The sequence below is a fragment of the Erpetoichthys calabaricus genome, chromosome 5 (assembly GCF_900747795.2).
Source record: "Erpetoichthys calabaricus chromosome 5, fErpCal1.3, whole genome shotgun sequence".
In the NCBI taxonomy this organism is placed as follows: domain Eukaryota; kingdom Metazoa; phylum Chordata; class Cladistia; order Polypteriformes; family Polypteridae; genus Erpetoichthys; species Erpetoichthys calabaricus.
This window is the reverse complement of record NC_041398.2, coordinates 62,410,842-62,433,427: the sequence shown is the minus strand read 5'-3', so window position 1 is coordinate 62,433,427 and position 22,586 is coordinate 62,410,842. Positions and strand designations below refer to the sequence as shown.

General features: G+C 36.5%; 1 protein-coding gene across 1 annotated transcript in view; it reads right to left on the bottom strand.

Moving 5' to 3' along the window:
• Positions 1-22,586, bottom strand: part of st3gal5 (ST3 beta-galactoside alpha-2,3-sialyltransferase 5) — an 87,369-nt gene that overhangs the window by 13,830 nt on the left and 50,953 nt on the right. Inside the window, exons 3-6 of the mRNA XM_028801581.2 lie at positions 21,106-21,229; positions 13,809-13,923; positions 12,085-12,425; positions 8,939-9,125 (exon numbers count right to left, since the gene is read on the bottom strand). Of these exons, the coding sequence (XP_028657414.1) occupies positions 8,939-9,125; positions 12,085-12,425; positions 13,809-13,923; positions 21,106-21,212 (750 nt within the window). The 5' untranslated portion in view covers positions 21,213-21,229. The remainder of the gene's footprint in view (positions 1-8,938; positions 9,126-12,084; positions 12,426-13,808; positions 13,924-21,105; positions 21,230-22,586) is intronic.

The following is a 22,586-nucleotide window of genomic DNA, read 5'->3' as shown; positions in this document are numbered from 1 at the left end:
ACGTTTTGTCTAACTAAATATGAAGTATATCATCCATTGCTGTGCAGATTATTTGGTTATAAACTTTATTATTCTTTAAAAGGAAGTAATGATGCACAGCCTCTATCACCTAGGCAGATTTTGTACACTACAGTTAGCACAGTTGCAAAGACTACAGTTTGGCGTTTATGCATGTTACATTAGAAGGGCTGAAATACACGTATTTTAATGTTGTTGTTTTCAGTTTTACAGATTAACAAAAAAAGTTTCTCCATAATCTGTTACATTATTTATATGTATACATACATACATACATACATACATAATGTATGTATGTATATATTATATATATATATATATATATATATATATATACATACAGTGCATCCGGAAAGTATTCACAGCGCATCATTTTTTCCACATTTTGTTATGTTACAGCCTTATTCCAAAATGGATTAAATTCATTTTTTTTCCTCAGAATTCTACACACAACACCCCATAATGACAACGTGAAAAAAGTTTACTTGAGAGTTTTGCAAATTTATTAAAAATAAAAAAAACTGAAAAATCACATGTACATAAGTATTCACAGCCTTTGCTCAATACTTTGTCAATGCACCTTTGGCAGCAATTACAGTCTCAAGTCTTTTTGAATATGATGCCACAAGCTTGGCACACCTATCCTTGGCCAGTTTCGCCCATTCCTCTGTGCAGCACCTCTCAAGCTCCATCAGGTTGGATGGGAAGCGTCGGTGCACAGCCATTTTAAGATCTCTCCAGAGACGTTCAATCGGATTCAAGTCTGGGCTCTGGCTGGGCCACTCAAGGACATTCACAGAGTTGTCCTGAAGCCACTCCTTTGATATCTTGGCTGTGTGCTTAGGGTCATTGTCCTGCTGAATGATGAACCGTCGCCCCAGTCTGAGGTCAAGTGCGCTCTGGAGCAGGTTTTCATCCAGGATGTTTCTGTACAATCCTGCAGTCATCTTTCCTTTTATCCAGACTAGTCTCCCAGTCCCTGCTGCTGAAAAACATCCCCACAGCATGATGCTGCCACCACCATGCTTCACTGTAGGGATGGTATTGGCCTGGTGATGAGCAGTGCCTGGTTTCCTCCAAACGTGACACCTGGCATTCACACCAAAGAGTTCAATCTTTGTCTCATCAGACCAGAGAATTTTCTTTCTCATGGTCTGAGAGTCCTTCAGGTGCCTTTTGGCAAACTCCAGGCGGGCTGCCATGTGCCTTTAACTAAGGAGTGGCTTCCGTCTGGCCACTCTACCATACAGGCCTGATTGGTGGATTGCTGCAGAGATGGTTGTCCTTCTGGAAGTTTCTCCTCTCTCCACAGAGGACCTCTGGAGCTCTGACAGAGTGACCATCGGGTTCTTAGTCACCTACCTGACTAAGGCCCTTCTCCCCCGATCGCTCAGTTTAGATGGCTGGCCAGTTCTAGGAAGAGTCCTGGTGGTTACGCACTTCTTCCACTTACGGATGATGGAGGCCACTGTGCTCATTGGGACCTTCAAAGCAGCAGAAATTTTTCTGTAACCTTCCCCAGATTTGTGCCTTGAGACAATTCCTTTGACTTCATGCTTGGTTTGTGCTCTGACATGAACTGTCAACTGTGGGACCTTATATAGACAGGTGTGTGCCTTTCCAAATCATGTCCAATCAACTGAATTTACCACAGGTGGACTCCAATTAAGCTGCAGAAACATCTCAACGATGATCAGGGGAAACAGGATGCACCGGAACTCAATTTTGAGCTTCATGGCAAAGGCTGTGAATACTTATATACATGTGCTTTCTCAATTTTTTTATTTTTAATAAATTTGCAAAAACCTTAAGTAAACTTTTTTCACATTGTCATTATGGGGTGTTGTGTGTAGAATTCTGAGGAAAAAAATTAATTTAATCCATTTTGGAATAAGGCTGTAACATAACAAAATGTGGAAAAAGTGATGTGCTGTGAATACTTTCCGGATGCACTGTATATACATATACATACATAATACATATATAGATATATACACATATACATACATTCATAATACATATACACATATACATACATTCATAATACATATACACATATACATACATACATCCATACATACACATATATATATATATATAATATATATATATATATATATATATATATATATATATACATACATACACACACACACACACACACATATATATTTAATTAAATAAAATTGAATTCAAAAGTGCTATGATATTCATGTATTTAGACTTACATTTTCTGTAAACAGCTTACAAGTATAGTTATAAAGTATCATTAATAAAGCATATACACATATAGTCTTACTCAAAACTCTGATGTAGGTTTTTGGCAAGGAACACTATTAACAGTTTAATATTATCCAATGACAGGACAAAATGCATAACTTTTGTCAATTTCCTTATTGTGTATGACCTCATGTTCTGACTAGCTCATCGCACCAGAGATTTACTTAGCTTGCCTTTACCTATGCACAGCTGCCAGCTAGTTATCTAACAAAAGCATAAACAACATACTTTCTTCAGTTGTTCACATGTGAGTTAGCCATAACAATGCTTGGACAATGCTAAACTTACGAGATTTTCTGTCGGCTGGTTCTAGTTGAATGCGAATTTAGAATGAAGTACAGATTTAAAGGGTCATTAAGGAATTCTTACATGCATGAGCCAATTAACATATAACACGTCACCGCTCTCCGGTGGTATGATTAGTGAGTATACTACCAAACCTTGAAAATTCTGTCTTAGAGACCCATGTTCCCACAGTATTCATCTTAATAGTTTTCAGCACGTCATAGATTTAGGAATAGGAAGTGGAACTAAAATACTTTAACTGTTAACAGCTTGATAGGACTGTCCTTACTGCCTGCTAACTGGTGGAGGAAAGTAAAAAATGTGTCACCAAACTTGCTCTTTATTTTGTGTTTTATTTTTTAGCCTTCTTGAGTAAAAGCTATTTGGAAATAGCTCTACATGAGTAGACAGCTTAAGTCAGTGTTGCTCAAAGTGGAGTTAAACAGGTGATGTTGTCAAGTGACAAAAATAATGTTTTGTTATTGAAGTGCATTGGAAACTGAAACATTTTCTTAGACATCTTGTAATTACACTATATATATATATATATATATATATATATATATATATATATATATATATATATATATATAGTGTATTGTATATAGCACTGCTGCCTCGCAGTTCGATTCCCAGGTCCTCCCTGCATGGAGTTTGCATGTTCTCCCCATGTTTGCGTGGGTTTCTGCCGGGTACTCTGGTTTCCTCCCACAGTCCAAAGACATGCAGGTTAGGTGCATTGGCGATTCTAAATTGTCCCTAGTGTGTGCTTGGTGTGTGGGTGTGTGTGTGCGCGCCCTGTGGTGGGCTGGCACCCTGCCCGGGGTTTGTTTCCTGCCTTGCGCCCTGTGTTGGCTGGGATTGGATCCAGCTGACCCCCGTGACCCTGTAGTTAGGATATAGCGGGTTGGATAATGGATATATATATATATATATATATATACACACATACACATACATATGTATATACAGAGCAGAACACAAGGTGGGTTTTTTTTCTTTTCTTTTTCCCCAGGAGCATTACTGGCAATACTGGCTGTCTGCTCTGACCACCGCATTCCTTACATTTTCAAAGAATAAAAAGCAAACCATGCAGCCATAGTATGTAAGCAACTCAAGTAAAACAGCACAAGTACTGGATGAAATCTAGTTCATAAAAATAGATGACTGGATGAATGACCCCATAGCTTGTGAATGCTGCCAACTGCAGTCTTAATTTTATTAGGAAGTAATCAATGTTTTCAAAAAGTATTTACTGCTAAAATGATTAATTACCCCAATATTGCTTTGAAAAAAAATAGGCTGGTAATGAGTCATCCTCATGACATTTCTGGATGGGATGTGTCCTCATAGCTGAATCAACTAAATGTTTGGATAAATAAAGCTGCAAACAAATTTGGCACACTTCCAGCCTTAATTAAAAAAACTTCCTTTATCTCTTTTTTGCTGATTAGCAAATAAACTAAGCTCCTACATGCCAGACTTGCTCTGCCTTTTCATACTTTTTTTTTTTTAAACAAATTTGGAGTATTACAAATTAATACAGTTACATTAGCAATTATGGATGTAATGAGAAGTCAAGCAAAATGACACTTTTTATTGGCTATCTTAAAAGATTACAATATGCTTCTGAGGCCACTCAGGCCCCTTCTTCAGGCAAGATGTAATACGGAGACGGGAATTCCCTGTGTTTATATAGACACTAGGATACAGCAATGAATCAATGATATGCTTCAACTGTAAAGCAGGTTCCAGGATTGGGATTTTCAGGGCTGATAAGAATGTCTGATTTCTCAGGCAGAAAATCATTCAATTTTGAATGCACTTGCATATTTCAAGGTATTGTACAATCTGCAAGTGCCATATGGACTAATTTTCCAATAAGAATCTGCAAAAAAAACACAGGGTGTTGATAGATTTCAAATGCATTAATTAAAATCATGTTCAAAATATAGTGATATGCCGTATTATGTTAATCCTTAAACCGCCAAAACTGGTTATAGTCAGTTCCCAATGCAATTTGCCAGCACGTTGGAGCCGAGTATATTCGGCAACATACATTCATTGAACGCCTCAACCGGCTAAAGTCGGTTCCCAGTGCAATTTGCCAGCAAGCCAGAGCGGATCAGTCTGTGCCATACATATGTTGAGCAGCCAGCTCATGACCACTGCCACCCCCTGCAGCACTGCAGCATCACTGTCCCTGGGATTCAGGGGATTCAGCTGCTGCACTTTACTAGCCTGCAAGCATCAGCATTTACCTCTGTGTGCTTGTATGCAGCCACTTCAAGTCCAGTGGCTCGATGATTTAATTAATTTCATCAATGGCGTCAGTCGCACCTTGTACATATTGATCCAGTAGTTTTTTTTAAATAGTTTTTACAGTTCATTGGCAGTGTGTAAAATGATCAGTGTTGCAGTAACTGTGATGCTCTTTGCATGAAAAAAATGTGTTCCATTAAAATTTCACTTTTTCTTTGTGAATTGTGACGTTTACTTAAAAAGTGCAGCAAAAAAGTATTTGGCGTCCAGGGGTGCATTAATCCCCAAGTATCCATCCATCCATCCATTTTCCAACCCGCTGAATCCGAACACAGGGTCACGGGGGTCTGCTGGAGCCAATCCCAGCCAACACAGGGCACAAGGCAGGGAACCAATCCTGGGCAGGGTGCCAACCCACCGCAAGACACACACAAACACACTCATACACCAAGCACACACTAGGGCCAATTTAGAATTGCCAATCCACCTAACCTGCATGTCTTTGGACTGTGGGAGGAAACCGGAGTGCCCGGAGGAAACCCACGCAGACACGGGGAGAACATGCAAACTCCACGCAGGGAGGACCCGGGAATCGAACCCAGGTCCCCAGGTGTCCCAACTGCGAGGCAGCAGCGCTACCCACTGTGCCACCGTGCCGCCCATCCCCAAGTATGTGGCAGTTTATATTATTCACAACTTTATTTAATACTGAATCGTAATTGTATACTGCGCAGTATTTCTTCATACTTGTTTGGCCTCAATAGACAGTGTCAATTTGCGGCATGGTAGGTAGCTCTGGTGCTGTGACTACTCTTTAAATTGAATCTGGAAGTTCGTTACAAGTTGTTACGGTTAATTGTCCATAAAAATACTTGCAGTGGTGCAGTGTAATACTCAGTTTGTAATTGCATAAATTTATATGTAAAGGTGCGTATTCACTTATTCACATATTTGCTAGTACGGAGTTCTCGTGATTTTAATAATTTCATAATTATTTATAAATGTATTCTCTTTTATAGTTTTAACATGGATGGGAAAAAGAAAAAAGATGATCATGAAAAGACAACTCAGCGAAAGACAATTCAGCGAAGAAACAACTTGGCGAAATACAACTCGACATCCTTTACCAGTTAGGTAATAGTTGGGTTCAAAGAGATTTTTTAATTATATTTAAATGACAACATGATTTAAAATGTTGAAAATAAATTGATATAACTGACGAACGAACTTTATTCTGCAGATGGAACAAACTCTATCTTACATTATCTTCTGCAACCAAAATTGGCAATCCTTTATATAAATTGTATTGATTGTAATCATATGATAAAGTTATTTAGAATACAAAAGGTGACCTGCGAGTACGGTTTAAGGAATATCTTTACTCTCAACGTATTGGAACTCTCATAAAGTAGGTGATTCTGTGGATTTTCCGGGGCCCTACGTTGTCATTTAAATATCATTAAAAAATCCCTTTAAACCTAATTATTACCTAACTGGTAAAGGATGTCGCCGAGTTGTCATTTCGCCGAATTGTCTTTCGCCGAGTTGTCTGTCGCCCAGTTACCCCTGAACGGTTAAGGATACTGATAAAATGAATCCAACAGTATTTTTTCAACTAAATAGCAAACAATGTATTCAAGGAAACTAGCAGAAATTAAGGGAATGTGTATTTAAAGGAATGTTCCACAAAAAATTATATATATACAGGGTGAGTCAAATTTATGTTAGCACTAATGGTACTGCTATGTATATATTTATATACAATTTTTGTGGACAATTTATGTGCCACATTCCTGCAAATAATCTTGTACATATTAAGTATGTTTTGTGAATAAATTGTTTCTGCCATTCAAATGTTAACATAATTTTGAATCACCCTTTATGTGTGTGTATATATATATATATATATATATATATATATATATATATATATATATATATATATATATACATACACACACAGTAATCCCTCGCTGTATCGCGCTTCGACTTTCGCGGCTTCACTCTATCACGGATTTTATATGTAAGCATATTTAAATATATAATGCGGATTTTGCGCTGCTTCGCGGGTTTCTGCAGACAATGGGTCTTTTTACTTCTGGTACATGCATCTTCAGTTGGTTTGCCCAGTTGATTTCATACAAGGGACGCTATTGGGGGATGGCTGAGAAGCTACCCAATCAGAGCACGCAGTTAAGTTCCTGTGTGCTGATTGGCTCAGTGACGGAGCACCGAATTCGATTCCACTGCATTAACCAGGAAGTCTCGTCTCGCTCATTCAGCATCAACGTGTTTCGCTGTGTAAAGAGTTAACTTTTGTGCTCTTTTTTGTTTATCTTTGTGCATAGTCAAGCCCTTTGTTATGGCTCCAAAACGATCTGCTCCTGCTACTGCTTCAGGGGCCGAGCCCAAGTGCAAACTGAAGATGCTAACAATTGCCGAAAATGTAAAAGTTTTGGATATGTTGAAGGCAGGGAACAGCTACACTGCTGTAGGACGCCATTACGGCATCAATGAGTCCATGATTCTTTTTATTTAAAAAGGAGGAAAAGCATATAAGATCTACGGCCACAGTATCCTTTAACCAGGGCGCAAACCGAGTTGTAAGTGGATGTAATAAGGCGGTAGTCTGGATGGAATCTGCTTTAGGGATTTGGATTGAAGACTGCTGGAAGAAGAACAACGGCGGTGCTATACAGTCGCCTGAAGAGGCTCCTTTAGAAGAGCTGTAAGCTCTCCTTTCTTGTGCAGTAAAGTTAAACTTGTCGTTATCGGACAAGTCGTCGTGTCATTGTTGGTGAGTAACCATAATTAATTTTCAACTTACAGTACTTATTACATGTACATAGTTTAGTGTCACTGTACACACATTTTACTGCATACAATTTTTCTTGCATTGTACGTATTTATTGCTGGTGGCCTGTCTGTCGTAATGGCTGTAACATATGTGATATTGGAGACGCTTGATATCTTTAAAATAATATATAGGTTTTACTGTATATAAACAGTGTGTTTACATACATCATTTCAACGAATCTTACCTAATATCCAAGAGGATACAAAGGGTTTATGCTGTATAATTGTACAGGAAATGTTTATAATAGTGTGGGAGAGTTTATAAGGGCTTAAAATATATAAAAATAACCATATAACCATATGGTTTTTACTTCGCGGATTTTCACCTTTCGCGGGGGGTTCTGGAACGCAACCCCCACGATCGAGGAGTGATTACTGCATATATATATATTTTATCTGCTACGTACCTCATGTTGCTTGCATTTAAGTTTTTGAATCAAAGAAACCCGTCCCCTTCATTGATTAAGAATTTGATTGAACATGCTTCAATTTCGTGCACTACTCTAATTTTATTTAAGTATTTATTTAATAATATTGTAGCAAACAAAACACGTGTTTAGGATGTTATGAGCATACAACTGGATGACTGACATGTGGATAATGTGACAAAAGTATTCTGGAATTTTTCCAAGAATGTTTTTATACTGTTTGCTCTTGTTCAACATTCTCAACTGTTGTCCTCCACTTAAGTGCTCTGTATCAGAAGCATTGTTATCTCCATTCACCATGAAAGTATGAGATTAAAAATTATTCTTGATAACTACTGTACAAACAACATGGGGGATAAGGAAAGGATTAAAAAGATTATCACTTTTGGGTTGAGTATTCCTTTAAGACAGGAGCCAGGAATCTCCTTGTCATGTGAGTTGTGGAAATCTGGAACAAACTACCAAGTTATGTAGTTGACACAAACACTGACAACCCTTAAAATGTATCTGGATAAGAAGATCTTGGAACAATTACTTGGAACACTAGCTAACCACAGGAGCTTGTTGGATTGAATTGTTTTCTATCACTTGTCAAATTCCTATGTACTGTTTTTTGACACCCTACCAAGGTCTTTCTCTTATGTTTTACTAAACACCAAATGCTTACTGCTGAAAAAAATGCTACATGCAAGGGGAGGGATGCTATAATTTGGCTAGAAGAACAGGTACAAAGCTGAAAACAATCTACAAACAAAGCCAACCTGATGAAAGTACCATGAAAAGATATTCTGCTTATAAAAAGTACTCACCAATTGTTCTTTTGTTACCATTGCTTTAAGCCAGTTAAAGTCAACTCTTTTGTAAATGACAGCAACAAACAATACATCAGGATCAAAATCATCCCATATTTTGGGGGATCCTTCGGGATAACTCATTCTGATTGTAGTTCTGGTGCCAACATCTTTGGAAAAGTCTTTGACTGGAGCATTGTTCAGTCTGAAAATATTAAGTAGAAAATACTTTTCAGATTTTTTATTTTTATAAAGAAAATGCTACCTTAAATATATTGCTGTATTTCCAAAATAAGCTTTACCTATTCTTTGGCTATTTACTAGATGTTAAATTTACATTTGTATCTTTTCAGACTTCTTCTGACATGCCAATAGCTTTAACATACCTGCCATTTTCAGGGTCCCTTTTTACACCTGCCCCCCCACCACCTGCAAAACCCCTATATTACATTATCTGAGTAGCATAACGCATAAGGTAGGAACAAACCTGACTGAGTTAATCAATTGTGACACACCTGATGAAGGCTACATAGCCAAAACATTTTGTTTAACATTCTTTTCTATGTTTCTTTTCAGCATGGAAATTAAACTGAACACTTAACCATTTTTCCCTTTTATACTGTTCACATATGCACACTTACTCATATTCATCCCAATTATTACAACAGTCACATTTTGGGAGTTTGGGAGAAACCCACATTCCAAAAGAGCTGTTATTCTCCTATACCAGATAGATTATGACTTCTTATCAATATAAAATTTTAACTGCACAATGCTGTTCTCTACCGCCAATATAGAAAGTGAAGCCAATATGCTTTCATCTTGACAGAAGAACACAGCTTTAGTTCACACTATTGCCTTGACATATTTGCCATTGCCTAGTTATAAATTAGCTCTTACCACTTTGGGAGTGGTTTCTGGCAACAAATGTGTTAGAATTAGACACAATTTGCCTTTTCTTTTTATTTAATCATATTGTTAAAGAATTATGTTGTTTTAATTAATTTTTAAAATATTTTGGTAATATTATTATTTTAAGAAAGTACATTTTTCCAAATTAAACAATAAACATAAATGTGTTTTTTTTATTTTCAATATTCCTTTCAAATTTGTATATCCCAGTTAATCTATTTGCATCAGTAAGGTCTGTAACATAAAGCTAGGCTCAGATAAACATCTTGCTGTACTGCAGTAATGTTTGTGGCTCACCAAAACTGAACACGACATTTACTACTTGCAAAAATGCTTTCTACCAGCAGTTGGGAGCAGACAGTCAGCACTGCCTTAATTATGCTTGTAATGAGTTCACAGTCACCACTTAATTCATATGCGGTCATAAGACAGAACACTAATACAAAGCAGTTCAAAGAATTTGAAAAAGGAATATGCATAAGTGCAAGCGGGTCTTTATACTATGTCATGCTGTCACAAACCAGACAAAATTAATATTTTATTTGTATAATTAAAAACTTTAACCATGACAGCAACATATATATATACTCTACACTGTAGTAAATATTACCAGTATGGTATATACTATACATTATCGCTGTGGAATTAACTAAAAAATAAAGGTTTCAATATTTATATTAAAAAAAGTAAATATCCAAATATATTCAAATGTAGGCTTAAACTTCTAGATGCTACATATACATCTTTTTATGTTTTTCTTATTTATATTTTTGTTTTATTGCTTGTGGTATCTGCAATGCAGTGATTGTGACTAATGCACAGTTACTTAAAACATGTAGCCTCCAAACTACTTGAAAACATAGCCCTATACAAAAACAGGATTCTGTGGGAGTAAAATTGATACAATCAAAGAAAGGGCAGGGTGTAACATTCATGTGCATTTGAAGACTTTGTTATCTGGTCTAAAACTTGAAGCTGCTCACTGTTTACAGTTTGCATGTTTTATTCACGTTCATGGACTTTACCAAGGTGCTCTTGTTATGTTGACTGTTGACTCTAAAATTAGGTGTGACTATGAATGTGACCTGTGAAATGTTGGTGAAAAGTCCAAGGCTGATTTCTGTCATGTGCTCAATACTCTCCCCAACACATGAACCGGTACCAGGAGAAGTAGACTGACTAAATGTAGATCAAGTTAACACAGAATTGCTGTGTGGATTAGTCACAATATCTTTTCAAATCATTATTCTTCTTTCTTCACAAATTCCTTTTGCACATAATATATTTCTAAACCATTTCATTCTTATTTTAAAAGAGTACTTAAGATATTCTGCTGATTTAAGAGTGTGACTTTCAAAGTAGGCTGGGAGAGTGGTAGTACTGCTGTTCTGAAGTAAGAGGACCAAGGTTTGTGTCCTGGGTCCTCCCTGCATGGAGTTTGCATGATCTTCAGCGTGCCCCGGTTTCCTCACAATGTCTAAACACACGCAGGTTAGGTGAATTGGTGTTGCTGAACTGGCCCTAGTATAAGTGTGTGTGTGTTCATTCTGCAATGGACTGTAACCCTGTGTAGAGATTATTCCTGCCTTATGCTTGGTGGGACAGGCTCCCCCACAACTCTGCTCAGGATTAAGCATGTTTAGGAAATGCTATGGTATTTTTAAAATAAAATGTTCTTTTTTCCTTTAAAATTGACATCTGTTACTATATTCTGAACAATACTTTAGTTTGCATATAGCAATGTCTCACACATATCTGGACATATCATGAAATATAAAATGCTATTACACCATCTGCAGAAAACTAGGAATGTGATTTTAACAAGAAAGAAAGAAAGAAAGAAAGAAAGAAAGAAAGAAAGAAAGAAAGAAAGAAAGAAAGACTCTTAAAAATATACAGTAATGCAAACCCAATACGAAAAATACATTTTATAATAAAGTAAATTTCACAGGAAAAAATTCTCAACCTTGTTTATAACACTGAAAGAACATTTTATATATAAGAGAAAGAAAGGTAAAGACCACTGTGGGTTAAATATCAATCACAGCATCTCTGGACAAGATACCTTTGAAATACTGAAACACTACAAAACAATTTTTAATGCCCAACTGTAAATAGCCTGTTATATTCCGCCCCCCCCCCCCCCCCCCCCAAATTGTACATAATTAACAATTCAATTTCTCAACATATTATAATGGTAAACAAATTCACTGGCTATAAGAATGCTAGCAAGATAAGCATAAAAGGCTTACCTGATTATCACATCAAATTGATCCAGCAGATGACCAAGCTCTAATCCACGTAGAATTCCGCCACTTCCTACCACAACACAACGTTTACAGGGTTCCACTGTGACTTTATTTTTCGGTAAATCAGGAAAAAGACTTAAAATCTCTTCCAGTTTATGTTGAAGATTATTAAATCCAAAAGGTGGAAAGTACTGGAATATTGTGTCATTAAGAATCGTATCCTTTGTCAGAAAAGGAAGGATGTAAGGTTTGTATTTTCCAGAAAACAAGACTGACATGTTTTTTCTAACTGAAGATGGAATGCACTCCTGCTGCAAGACTTTAGATACAAACTTTTGGACAATCTGTAAAAAATATTATAACAACTATAATTATAAAAAACAGGAAAAGAAGATATGTAAATTGAGTACTACAGAAAAAGCTATTCTAATTTAGGAATAGATAATATAATAGCATACTGCCAATGGATTTTTGGAGTGTACACACTCTGTAGGCTCTGACTGAATACTGTACATTTTTTCCATGCTCTTAATCTGTAATGTATTAAATGAAACATAGACAAACAAAATGAGAACCAAACTGAAACAGGGATACTAGGAATTAATTTTTTTTGCCCTTTGTCATTAACCATTACAATGAATTTCTAAATGATTTTGCAAACAGCAGGTTTCAAAACAAAAATAGTTAACATTGTTATATAAACAAGTTGACAATATTATTTAAATTAAATGATACATAAACTGCACACAATACATCAGTATAATGTCACATTGTTTATACTGTAAATGCTGACAGGTAAGATAGTTTTGAGTACATTTTTAAGCTATGCTGTTGCAGAAGCAAATTAAATGTGAAACGTCTTAAGAAGATTAAGTGCAGTGCCATTGTGGACTGGCAATGGTGAATTGACCTTTGATAACTTGGCATTCCACTGCAGATTCCTGCATATTGCTGATAAAGAAAGAAAACATATTAAATGGCTTGATTCCAGCTGCTTCTTTGATACATTTAAACAGTCACTTGCTTCATAGGTGGTTTTGTACTGTCACTAGCCCATTGGAGACATATAGTACAAGTAAAATGTACAAATGACTACAAATCTGTAACTTCAATTACTCCTGGCAGAGGTGATGAACGTTAACCACAAGTACATGCATATTTTTTTAAATATATCCATTTACTCTAAATCGTCCCAAAGTCTTTTAGGGCTCCAACCATCTTTGACATACAGTACATGAGTTAAGAAAATGATTAAAAACAGTTCACTGCTCAGCTCAAATGGTAAGAAAAAGTTATGGATATCTCAAAAGACTATCTAATCTCAAAATGCCTACTGGGTACTGGCTTCAAGTTCAGAGCAGGTCTTGTCAATGAAACAATCCTCAGATCATGCCTTGCAACAACCAATTACCACAAAAAAAACAAAAAACTTTTTTTTTGGATTGGAGGAAAGTATGAATATTAATCTCCTAACTAACTCCTAACCCCTACACACAATGTCTGGATTATTTTGTTACATGTAGTGAATGTCTAAAACAAGACACAATCTTGTTAGTTGTATTTCTAAGTACTTCACTAATTTCATTTTAAGATTGTTCTTGAACTAACAACTGTTTCCCAAATTAATTCTTATAGGAATACCCCACCCAAAAATAAGTAACCAGGGATTTTTTATGTATATTTTATATATAATACATATTTGAAGATTAAAAAGAAAGTCTTCCAACCTCGACATAGTTCGGATCAATGCTGTTCTGCTCCCATGGTCTGGATTCACTGGGAGCTTTGTAGAGAATAAACCAACGCAGAGTGATGATGAAAACTGTGAAGACAATTCCAATCCTAAAAATAGAAACCAAATTATTTTTTTTGTATAATTCTACTCTATTTTACATATTTTTGGTAACATGTTTAAAAAAATTGATTTTAAAAAAAGGTTTAAAAAAATAAATTCCTGGACTGATGTAACAAACAAAAAAATCAGATATCATAACAGTATGAGCATTGTTGAACTAATTTATGTTGGAATATTTGTGAAAGATTTTTTCATTTAGTCATAAATAAAATATGTGCTTAGTTTTATCCCCAGAGACATGACAAATGAACAAATAAAACAAAAAAAATTTCACTAAATTTAAAAACATTTACATAATTTAAAAACAAACCTTATGTAACCACTTTAAACAAATGAAAACGGCTTTGTCTAAATATACTGTATGCGCCATACTAGTGAAGAAACCTATGCCACCAATATGATGTTACTTGCAATGTTTTTTGTCAAAAATCCATATTGAACTCAGGAGAAAGGAATTTCTAGAACATTTTCTGGTTTTTTACAGTGATAACCCTTCATTATAGAATATTTTCTTACAATAAATACAGAAATACTGTAAATACATATAGCCCACTTTTGCAGATTTTTTAAAATTTGCCCAAAAATGGGTTTCTAAGAGATGTTTCTTAAAATCAGACTCAAGAGCAGAGACATGTACAGGACTGAATTTATCTAGCACTTGTGCTAGTTGATGAATTTTTGTTCAGAAGCAGTACAAGTGATGTGCTCCAGTAGATAGACTCACATGCAGAACCGTTCTATTCCATTTTCCTGACTTTGCAAGCTGTGAAGCAATAAAGAATGCATTTGGACGGTGTAAGAGAAACTTAAACAAATTACATTTCTTCTCTGTAATGTTACTGTTGTGACTTTTGAATGTTGAGAGCACTTTGATATAAATAGACAGCTCATGTAGTAATTATTCTTTTCCATAATATTAAGTTTTAAAATTAATAATTAGATTATGATAATCTGAAGCTTTTTGTCATCCTTCATAATCACATTAGGTTAATAAAATACAAAATTATTCCAACTGCTAATGCCAAATATTTACAGTTTCCACAGCTGTGGAACAAACCCTATACTTCAGCTCTTAAATTGCCAGTTTCCCCACAGTAATCTTTATAAAAGCATGGCATCCATAAGATATGGATATACTGTATATCTTTGCACTTGCCCCTATGGCTGTGGATGTCTTCATGGTAATATTTGTGGGCTATATGCATGACCACATTCATGGAAAATAAAAGTTCATACCACATCTTCATAGCATTGGTGTCTGTAAACAGCTTTTTATTGTTAAGCTAATAACATGACAATGTAGTTGATATAAAATTTTTCAAATTTTATTATTGATTTGTAACTATAGCAGGTAGCATCCCTAAACTGAAGGTGATCCTCATGAAACAGCTATACAGCACAGCACCTGAAAACATTTCTTTGCTCTTGAAGACACAGGGGTTTCTTCCTTGCATTGTTACCAAATTGCCATAGCTGCTTTATCTCACTCTCCGTAGTGTCTTCTCTTCACACCATTCAGAGCTTTTTCCTCATTTATCCCAACCCGGTTTCAATTTATTTGAACATGTAGTGTGTAAAAAGATTTGCATATAACTGAGTCATTGGATCACACTGTGTACTTGTTACAACAGCAAGGTATCAGGATAAAATATACATATATATATATATATACATATATATATATATGTAAATATATATATACACACATTAATATATACATATACATACATATACATATACATACATATACATATATATATATATATATATATACACACATATATATACATATATAGACATACATACATATATACAGTATATATACATATATAGACATATATATACAGTATATATACATATAAAGACATACATATATATATATACAGTATATACACATATACATATATAGACATACATATATACAGTATATATACACATATACATATATAGACATACATATATATACAGTATATATACATATAGACATACATATATACAGTATATATACATATACAGTATATAGACATACATATATACAGTATATAGACATACATATATATATACAGTATATATACATATATAGACATACACACATACATACATACATATATATATATATATATATATACATATACATATATATATATATATATATATATATATATATATATATATATATATATATATATATACACATACACACAGGTGCATCTCAATAAATTAGAATATCATTGAAAAGTTAATCAGTCATCGTCCAACCCGCTATATCCTAACACAGTGTCACGGGGGTCCGCTGGAGCCAATCCCAGCCAGCACAGGGCGCAAGGCAGGAACAAACCCCGGGCAGGGCACCAGCCCACCACAGGGCACACACGCTCACACACCAAGCACACACTAGGGACAATTTAGGATTGCCAATGCACCTAACCTCCATGTTTTTCGACTGTGGGAGGAAATCGGAGCACCCGGAGAAAACCCACGCAGACACGAGGAGAACGTGCAAACTCCATGCAGGGAGGACCCGGGAAGCAAACCCGGGTCTCCTTACTACGAGGCAGCAGCGCTACCACTGTGCCAGCCAAAGTTAATTTATTTCAGTAATTCAATTAAAAATGTGAAACTCCTAAATTATATAGATTCATTATAATCAGAGTGATATATTTCAGTGTTTATTTCTTTTCATTTTGCTGATTATGGCTTATAGCTAATGAAAACCCAAAATTCAGTAACTCAGAAAATTAGAATATTGTGAAAAAGTTCAATATTGTAGACTCATGGTGTCCCACTCCACTCAGCTAATTAACCAAAAACACCTGCAAAGATGTCCTGGGTCTTTAAATGGTCTCTCAGTCTGGTTCAGTAGGCCACACAATCATGGGGAAGACTGCTGACTTGACAGTTGTCCAGAAGACAGTCATTGGAGAGTAAGCCACAAAAGGTCATTGCTAAAGAAGCTGGTTGTTCACAGAGTGCTGTATCCAAGCATATTAATGTAAAGTTGAGTGGAAGGGAAAAATGTGGCAGAAAAAGGTACACAAGCAATAGGGATAATTACAGCCTTTTGAGGATTGTGAAGCACAGCCCATTCAAGAATTTGGGGGAGATTCACAAGGAGTGGACTGCAGCTGGATGGAGTCAGTGCTTCAAGAGCCACCACACACACACATATCCGGGACACTCCTGAACCAGAGACAACATCTGAAGCGTCTTACCTAGGCTAAGGAGAAACCGGGTTGGACTGCTGCTCAGTGGTCCAAATTCCTCTTTTCAGATGAAAGTAAATTTTGCATTTGATTTGGAAATCAAAGCCCCACAGACTGGAGGAAGAGTAGAGAGGTACTGAATCCAAGTTGCTTAAGGTCCAGTGTGAAGTTTCCACAGTCAGTAATGATTTGGGGAGCCATGTCATCTGCTGGTGTTGGTCCACAGTGTTTTACCAAGTCCAAAGTCAGCACAGCTGTCTACCAGGAAATTTTACTGCACTTCATGCTTCCCTCTGCTGACAAGCTTTATGGAGATGCTGATTTCATTTTCCAGTAGGACTTGGCACCTGCCCACACTGCCAAAACTACTGATACCTGGTTTAATGACCATGGTATCACTGTGCTTGATTGGCCAACAAACTCGCATGACCTAAACCCCATGGAGAATCTATGGGGTATTGTCAAGAGGAAGGTGAGAGACACCACACCCAACAATGCAGACAAGCTGAAGGCTGCTATCAAAGCATCCTGGGCTTCCTTAACACCTCAGCAGTGCCACAGGCTGATTGCCTCCATGCCATGTCGCACTGATGCAGTAATTCATGCAAAAGGAGCCCCGATCAAGTATTGAGTGAGAACATGGACATACTTTTCTATAGGCCAACATTTCTGTATTAAATTTTTTTTTTTTATTGGTCTTATGTAATATTCGAATTTCTGAGATACTGAATTTTGAGTTTTCACTACCTGTAAGCCATAATCAGCAAAATGAAAAGAAACAAACACTCGAAATATATCACTCTGTGTGTAATGAATCTATATAATATACGAGTTTCACTTTTTGAATTGAATTACTGAAATAAATTAGAATATCATCAAAAGTTAATTTATTGAGATGCACCTATCAGGCCTGGCAGTCAACAAATTGGAGAATAGCCCAAGCACAAAACAAACCAAAGCTAGAAAAAAAAAAACTCAGTTCGTAAAGAGATTTGTTTTAGGGATGTTGTCAAAGGATACAAAATGTTTTGGATGGCACTAGATGAAAAGTGCAGATAAACTGCATCAGGTATGTAAAATTATCTGTCAGAGTGCTTTAACAGAGTTGTGTAACATCTCATATAAGATTGTACACTCTGTCGCATATACAGTCATGCCCGAAAATATCGGCACCCCTGGAATTTTCCCAGAAAATGTTGTAATTACAAATGTTTTTGTATATACATGTTTATTTCCTTTATGTGCATTGGAACAACACAAAAAAACAGAGAAAAAAAGCCAAATCTGACATCATGTCACAGAGAACTCCAAAAATGGGCCGGACAAAATTATTGGCACCCTTTCAAAATTGTGGGTAAATCGTTTTATTTCAAGCATATGATGCTCGTTTGAACTCACCTGTGGCAAGAAACAGGTGCTGGCAATATAGCAATCACACCCGAAGCCAGTTAAAATGGAGAAAAGTTGACTCAACCTTTCTGTTGTGTGTCTGAGTGTGCCACACTAAGCATGGAGAACAGAAAGAAGAGCAGAGAATTGTCTGAGGGCTTGAGAACAAAAATTGTGGAAAAATATCAACAATCTCAAGGCTACAAATCCATCTCCAGAGATCTTCATGTTCCTTTGTCCACTGTGCGCAACATAATCAAGAAGTTCACAACACATGGCACTGTAGCTAATCTCCCTGGACGTGGACGGAAGAGAAAAATTGATAAAAGACTGCAACGAAGGATAGTCCGAATGGTGGATAAACAACCCCAATCAACTTCAAAACATATTCAAGCTGTTCTGTAGACTCAGGGTGCAACAGTGTCAGCTCGAACTATCCGTCGACATCTGAACGAAATGAAACGCTATGGCAGGAGAGCAAGGAGAACCCCACTGCTGACACAGAAACATAAAAAAGCCAGACTGGAGTTTGCCAAAATGTACTTGAGGAAGTCAAAATCCTTCTGGGCGAACATCTTGTGGACAGATGAGACCAAGGTAGAGCTTTTTGGTAAAGCTCATCATTCTACTGTTTACAGAAAACGGAATGAGGCCTATGAAGAAAAGAACACAGTACCTACAGTCAAACATGGTGGAGGTTCTAAGATGTTTTGGGGATGTTTTGCTGCCACTGGCACTGGATGCCTTGACTGTGTGCAAGGCATCACGAAATCTGAAGACTACCAAAAGATATTGGGGCGCAATGTAGGGCCCAGTGTCAGAAAGCTGGGTCTGTGTCAGAGGTCATGGGTGTTCCAGCAGGACAATGACCCCAAACATACCTCTAAAAGCACTCAGAAATGGTTGAAGACAAAGCGCTGGAGAGTTCTGAAGTGGCCAGCAATGAGTCCGGATCTAAATCCGATTGAACACTTATGGAGAGATCTCAAAATTGCTGTTGGGAGAAGGCGCCCTTCAAATCTGAGAGACCTTGAGCAGTTTGCAAAAGAAGACTGGTCGGAAATTCCAGTTGAGAGGTGTAACAAGCTTGTTGATGGTTATAGGAAGCGCTTGATTTCAGTTATTTTTTCCAAAGGGCATGCAACCAAATATTACGTAGAGGGTGCCAATAATTTTGTCCAGCCCAGTTTTTGAGTTTTATGTGAAATGATGTCAGATTTGGCTTTTTTTTCTCTGTTTTTTTTGTGTTGTTCCAATGCACATTAAGGAAATAAACATGTGTATACCAAAACATTTGTAATTGCAACAATTTTCTGGGAAAAATTTCGGCCATGATTGTATATACACAATGATTGTTTAAATTATTATCCGTTTCTTAATAAGCCAAAGTAGTTTGTTTACTTTATACATTAGAAGTTCTTTTTTCCTGTTCAAAATTTAAAGTTTTTGTATTTAGGGTGGTGATTGATTTTTTTTTCATTTTGCCATTAACTTCTTGGTTTTGGTGTTCAGATTTATTATATTACTGTTTCATGGACTTCTGTGATAAAAACTCAATGCACACATAAAAAAAGAAAACCAAACCACAAACACACCATATTCTATAAACAGGAACTCCCTGACATTATTAGCTATATGAAACTATATCACACCCAGACATACTGTGTTGAATACCTTTTAAATAACTCATGACAATGCAGGTTCCTGTTCATTATGAAAATATAAAGAATAAACTTCTATAATTTCAAGCATGTAAAAAGATCTTGTTTGAGACCTTTTCAAATTATCAGGTAATAAACCATTCATGTTAAAAAGTAGTTTTTATATGGTTTACTTAAGTACTGCCACCACACAGATTAGATCATTCCTTGTGGAAGACTTTGCAACCAGAAATTGACTCTGATCTGAAAAGCTTAAATTATATTTTTTAATTTATGTTTAATGTATTTTCACATAAATACATTTACTAGTCATTAAATTACATTATTGCAACCAAGCATGTTTATGTTAGGCAGCATGGAGCAAAATATTTAGTTTCAAAAAACTGGGACTGAATCTCAGTCCACCCGTTGATGTGGAGCTTGGATGTTCACCTTATGTCTGATGGGGTTTATCCTCTCCAGCTTCCTCAAACATTTAAAAAATATCTAGTTTAACATGACAGAAGATTCTAACTTGACCCTATTATGAGTATAACTTTACCCATCTTTACATTCTACCTATAACAAGTAATACAGTAATTCCCTGCAATTGTGACCTGGAATCAAAGTATTCAGAAAATGAATGGTATGTTACAATTCGACCATTCATTTCTTACCCCATTTATTACAAAAAAATCCTTGCAATATTAAGCTGCAGTAGTTTACCAATAACAGTGATCCCCACTGCAATCATATATTGCATGCACCTTAGTTTGGGAGGTTTTTAAGTTATTTTTGTACAAAGGTAGCACAAGCATCTTGAAGGCAGGATATCATTTGGCTTCAATTCTTCTGTAAGAGGCAAAACATACAAGAGACCCTAGTGTACATAAATGAGCCTCAGCTTATACATGCTCAAATATTAATGGGCACATACCTGAATATACCTCTGTATAAAACCATGGCCCTTGGCATGTTTTTATTTGGCACTTCATATGGCTTTCTATTCCACACTGCATTTAGAGTGGTTTGTCTTAACCTCATTAGTGTTGGATACAAATCTGTAGAAAGAAAGCAAACACAGAACACAGCATGAAAAGAAATACTCAACTAACATTTGCTGCTAAGCAATTCTTTGTTAAAAATTTCAAAAACTGTAGGATTTTGATCCTCATAAGTCATTGTTTCTTGGATTCATACTCTTGTTCACTTGCCATATTTCTTTAATTTTACAAAATAGCTTTATTCTCTACTCTGTGCCCATTTCATTAACTGGGCAAGTCATATTATGTCTCTTAATCCATTAAAATTTTTGGTTCACCAATTTCTCTATATAAAGAGAGTAGAAAGCATTTTGGAATTCCACCATTCCTTTGCTCTGCTTTCAAATCTGCTTCCTTAAAGTGTAAGGTCGCAAGAGGCTGGAGCATCACCTGAAGTAAGACAGGGGAATGGGAATTTTCACTTACAATAAAAAAATGGTCAGATATCAAAGAACCACCCACACACCACTGCAAAGGACATCTGTAGCATTGTTCAGTTAACCTTACTCAAAGATAGATAGATAGAAAGACAGACAGACACTTTATTCATCCTCTCATGGAAATTCAGGTGTCCAGTAGCTTAAGCACATCAGGAAATAATTGCTACAATTAATTAGAACAGGTAAGGAGAACAAAGCATACATACATACTGTAAAAAAAAGGCGCTATATAGGTGCCTGACCTGACACAGTTGCACATGGAGGCACATGTAAAATCAATAAATTGCTTGTATTTTTTCATCTTCCCCGTGTCCCCCAGCCACAACACAGTCCCAAGTGCACAAAGCACCACAACACAATGCAATACAATACTCTCCTTAGGCACCACCGCTTCTCCTCCTAGCTTCGTCCTCCTCCCGACTCAGGCTGTTGAGTAGTGGTTGCTGGCTCCTTTTATCAGGCACCCAGAAGTGCTCCAGGTGCTTGATTGGCGACACCTGGCTGAACTTCCGGGTGTGGCAAAACAACTGCCCAGAATGGCCCAGCAACTCCCGCTGCAGCACCCCCTGGGGGCGCCTGCGGAACCCAACCGGGCTGCACCAAACTCCAACCCCCATAAAGCCCTGCGGGAGTCCAAGGCACAGGTCTCCCATCCTTGCTCCCCCGGAACATATGCTACAGGGGTGTCCACAATACATACATAAAATAAACAGTAAAAAGTACAAATGGTCAATTGTTACAGTATCAGAAGGTAGTGTTGACAATGGAGTTATAAAATCTCACAGCAGTAGGAACAAATGATTTTCTAAAGCGTTCCATTTTGCAGCACAGTGAGGGAAGACAACTGCTACGTTTACTTCACTGACCTGCCAAAATGTTGTGGAGAGGTTGACTGCTATTGTCAAGGATGGCCTGTACCTTCCTCCCCATGCACA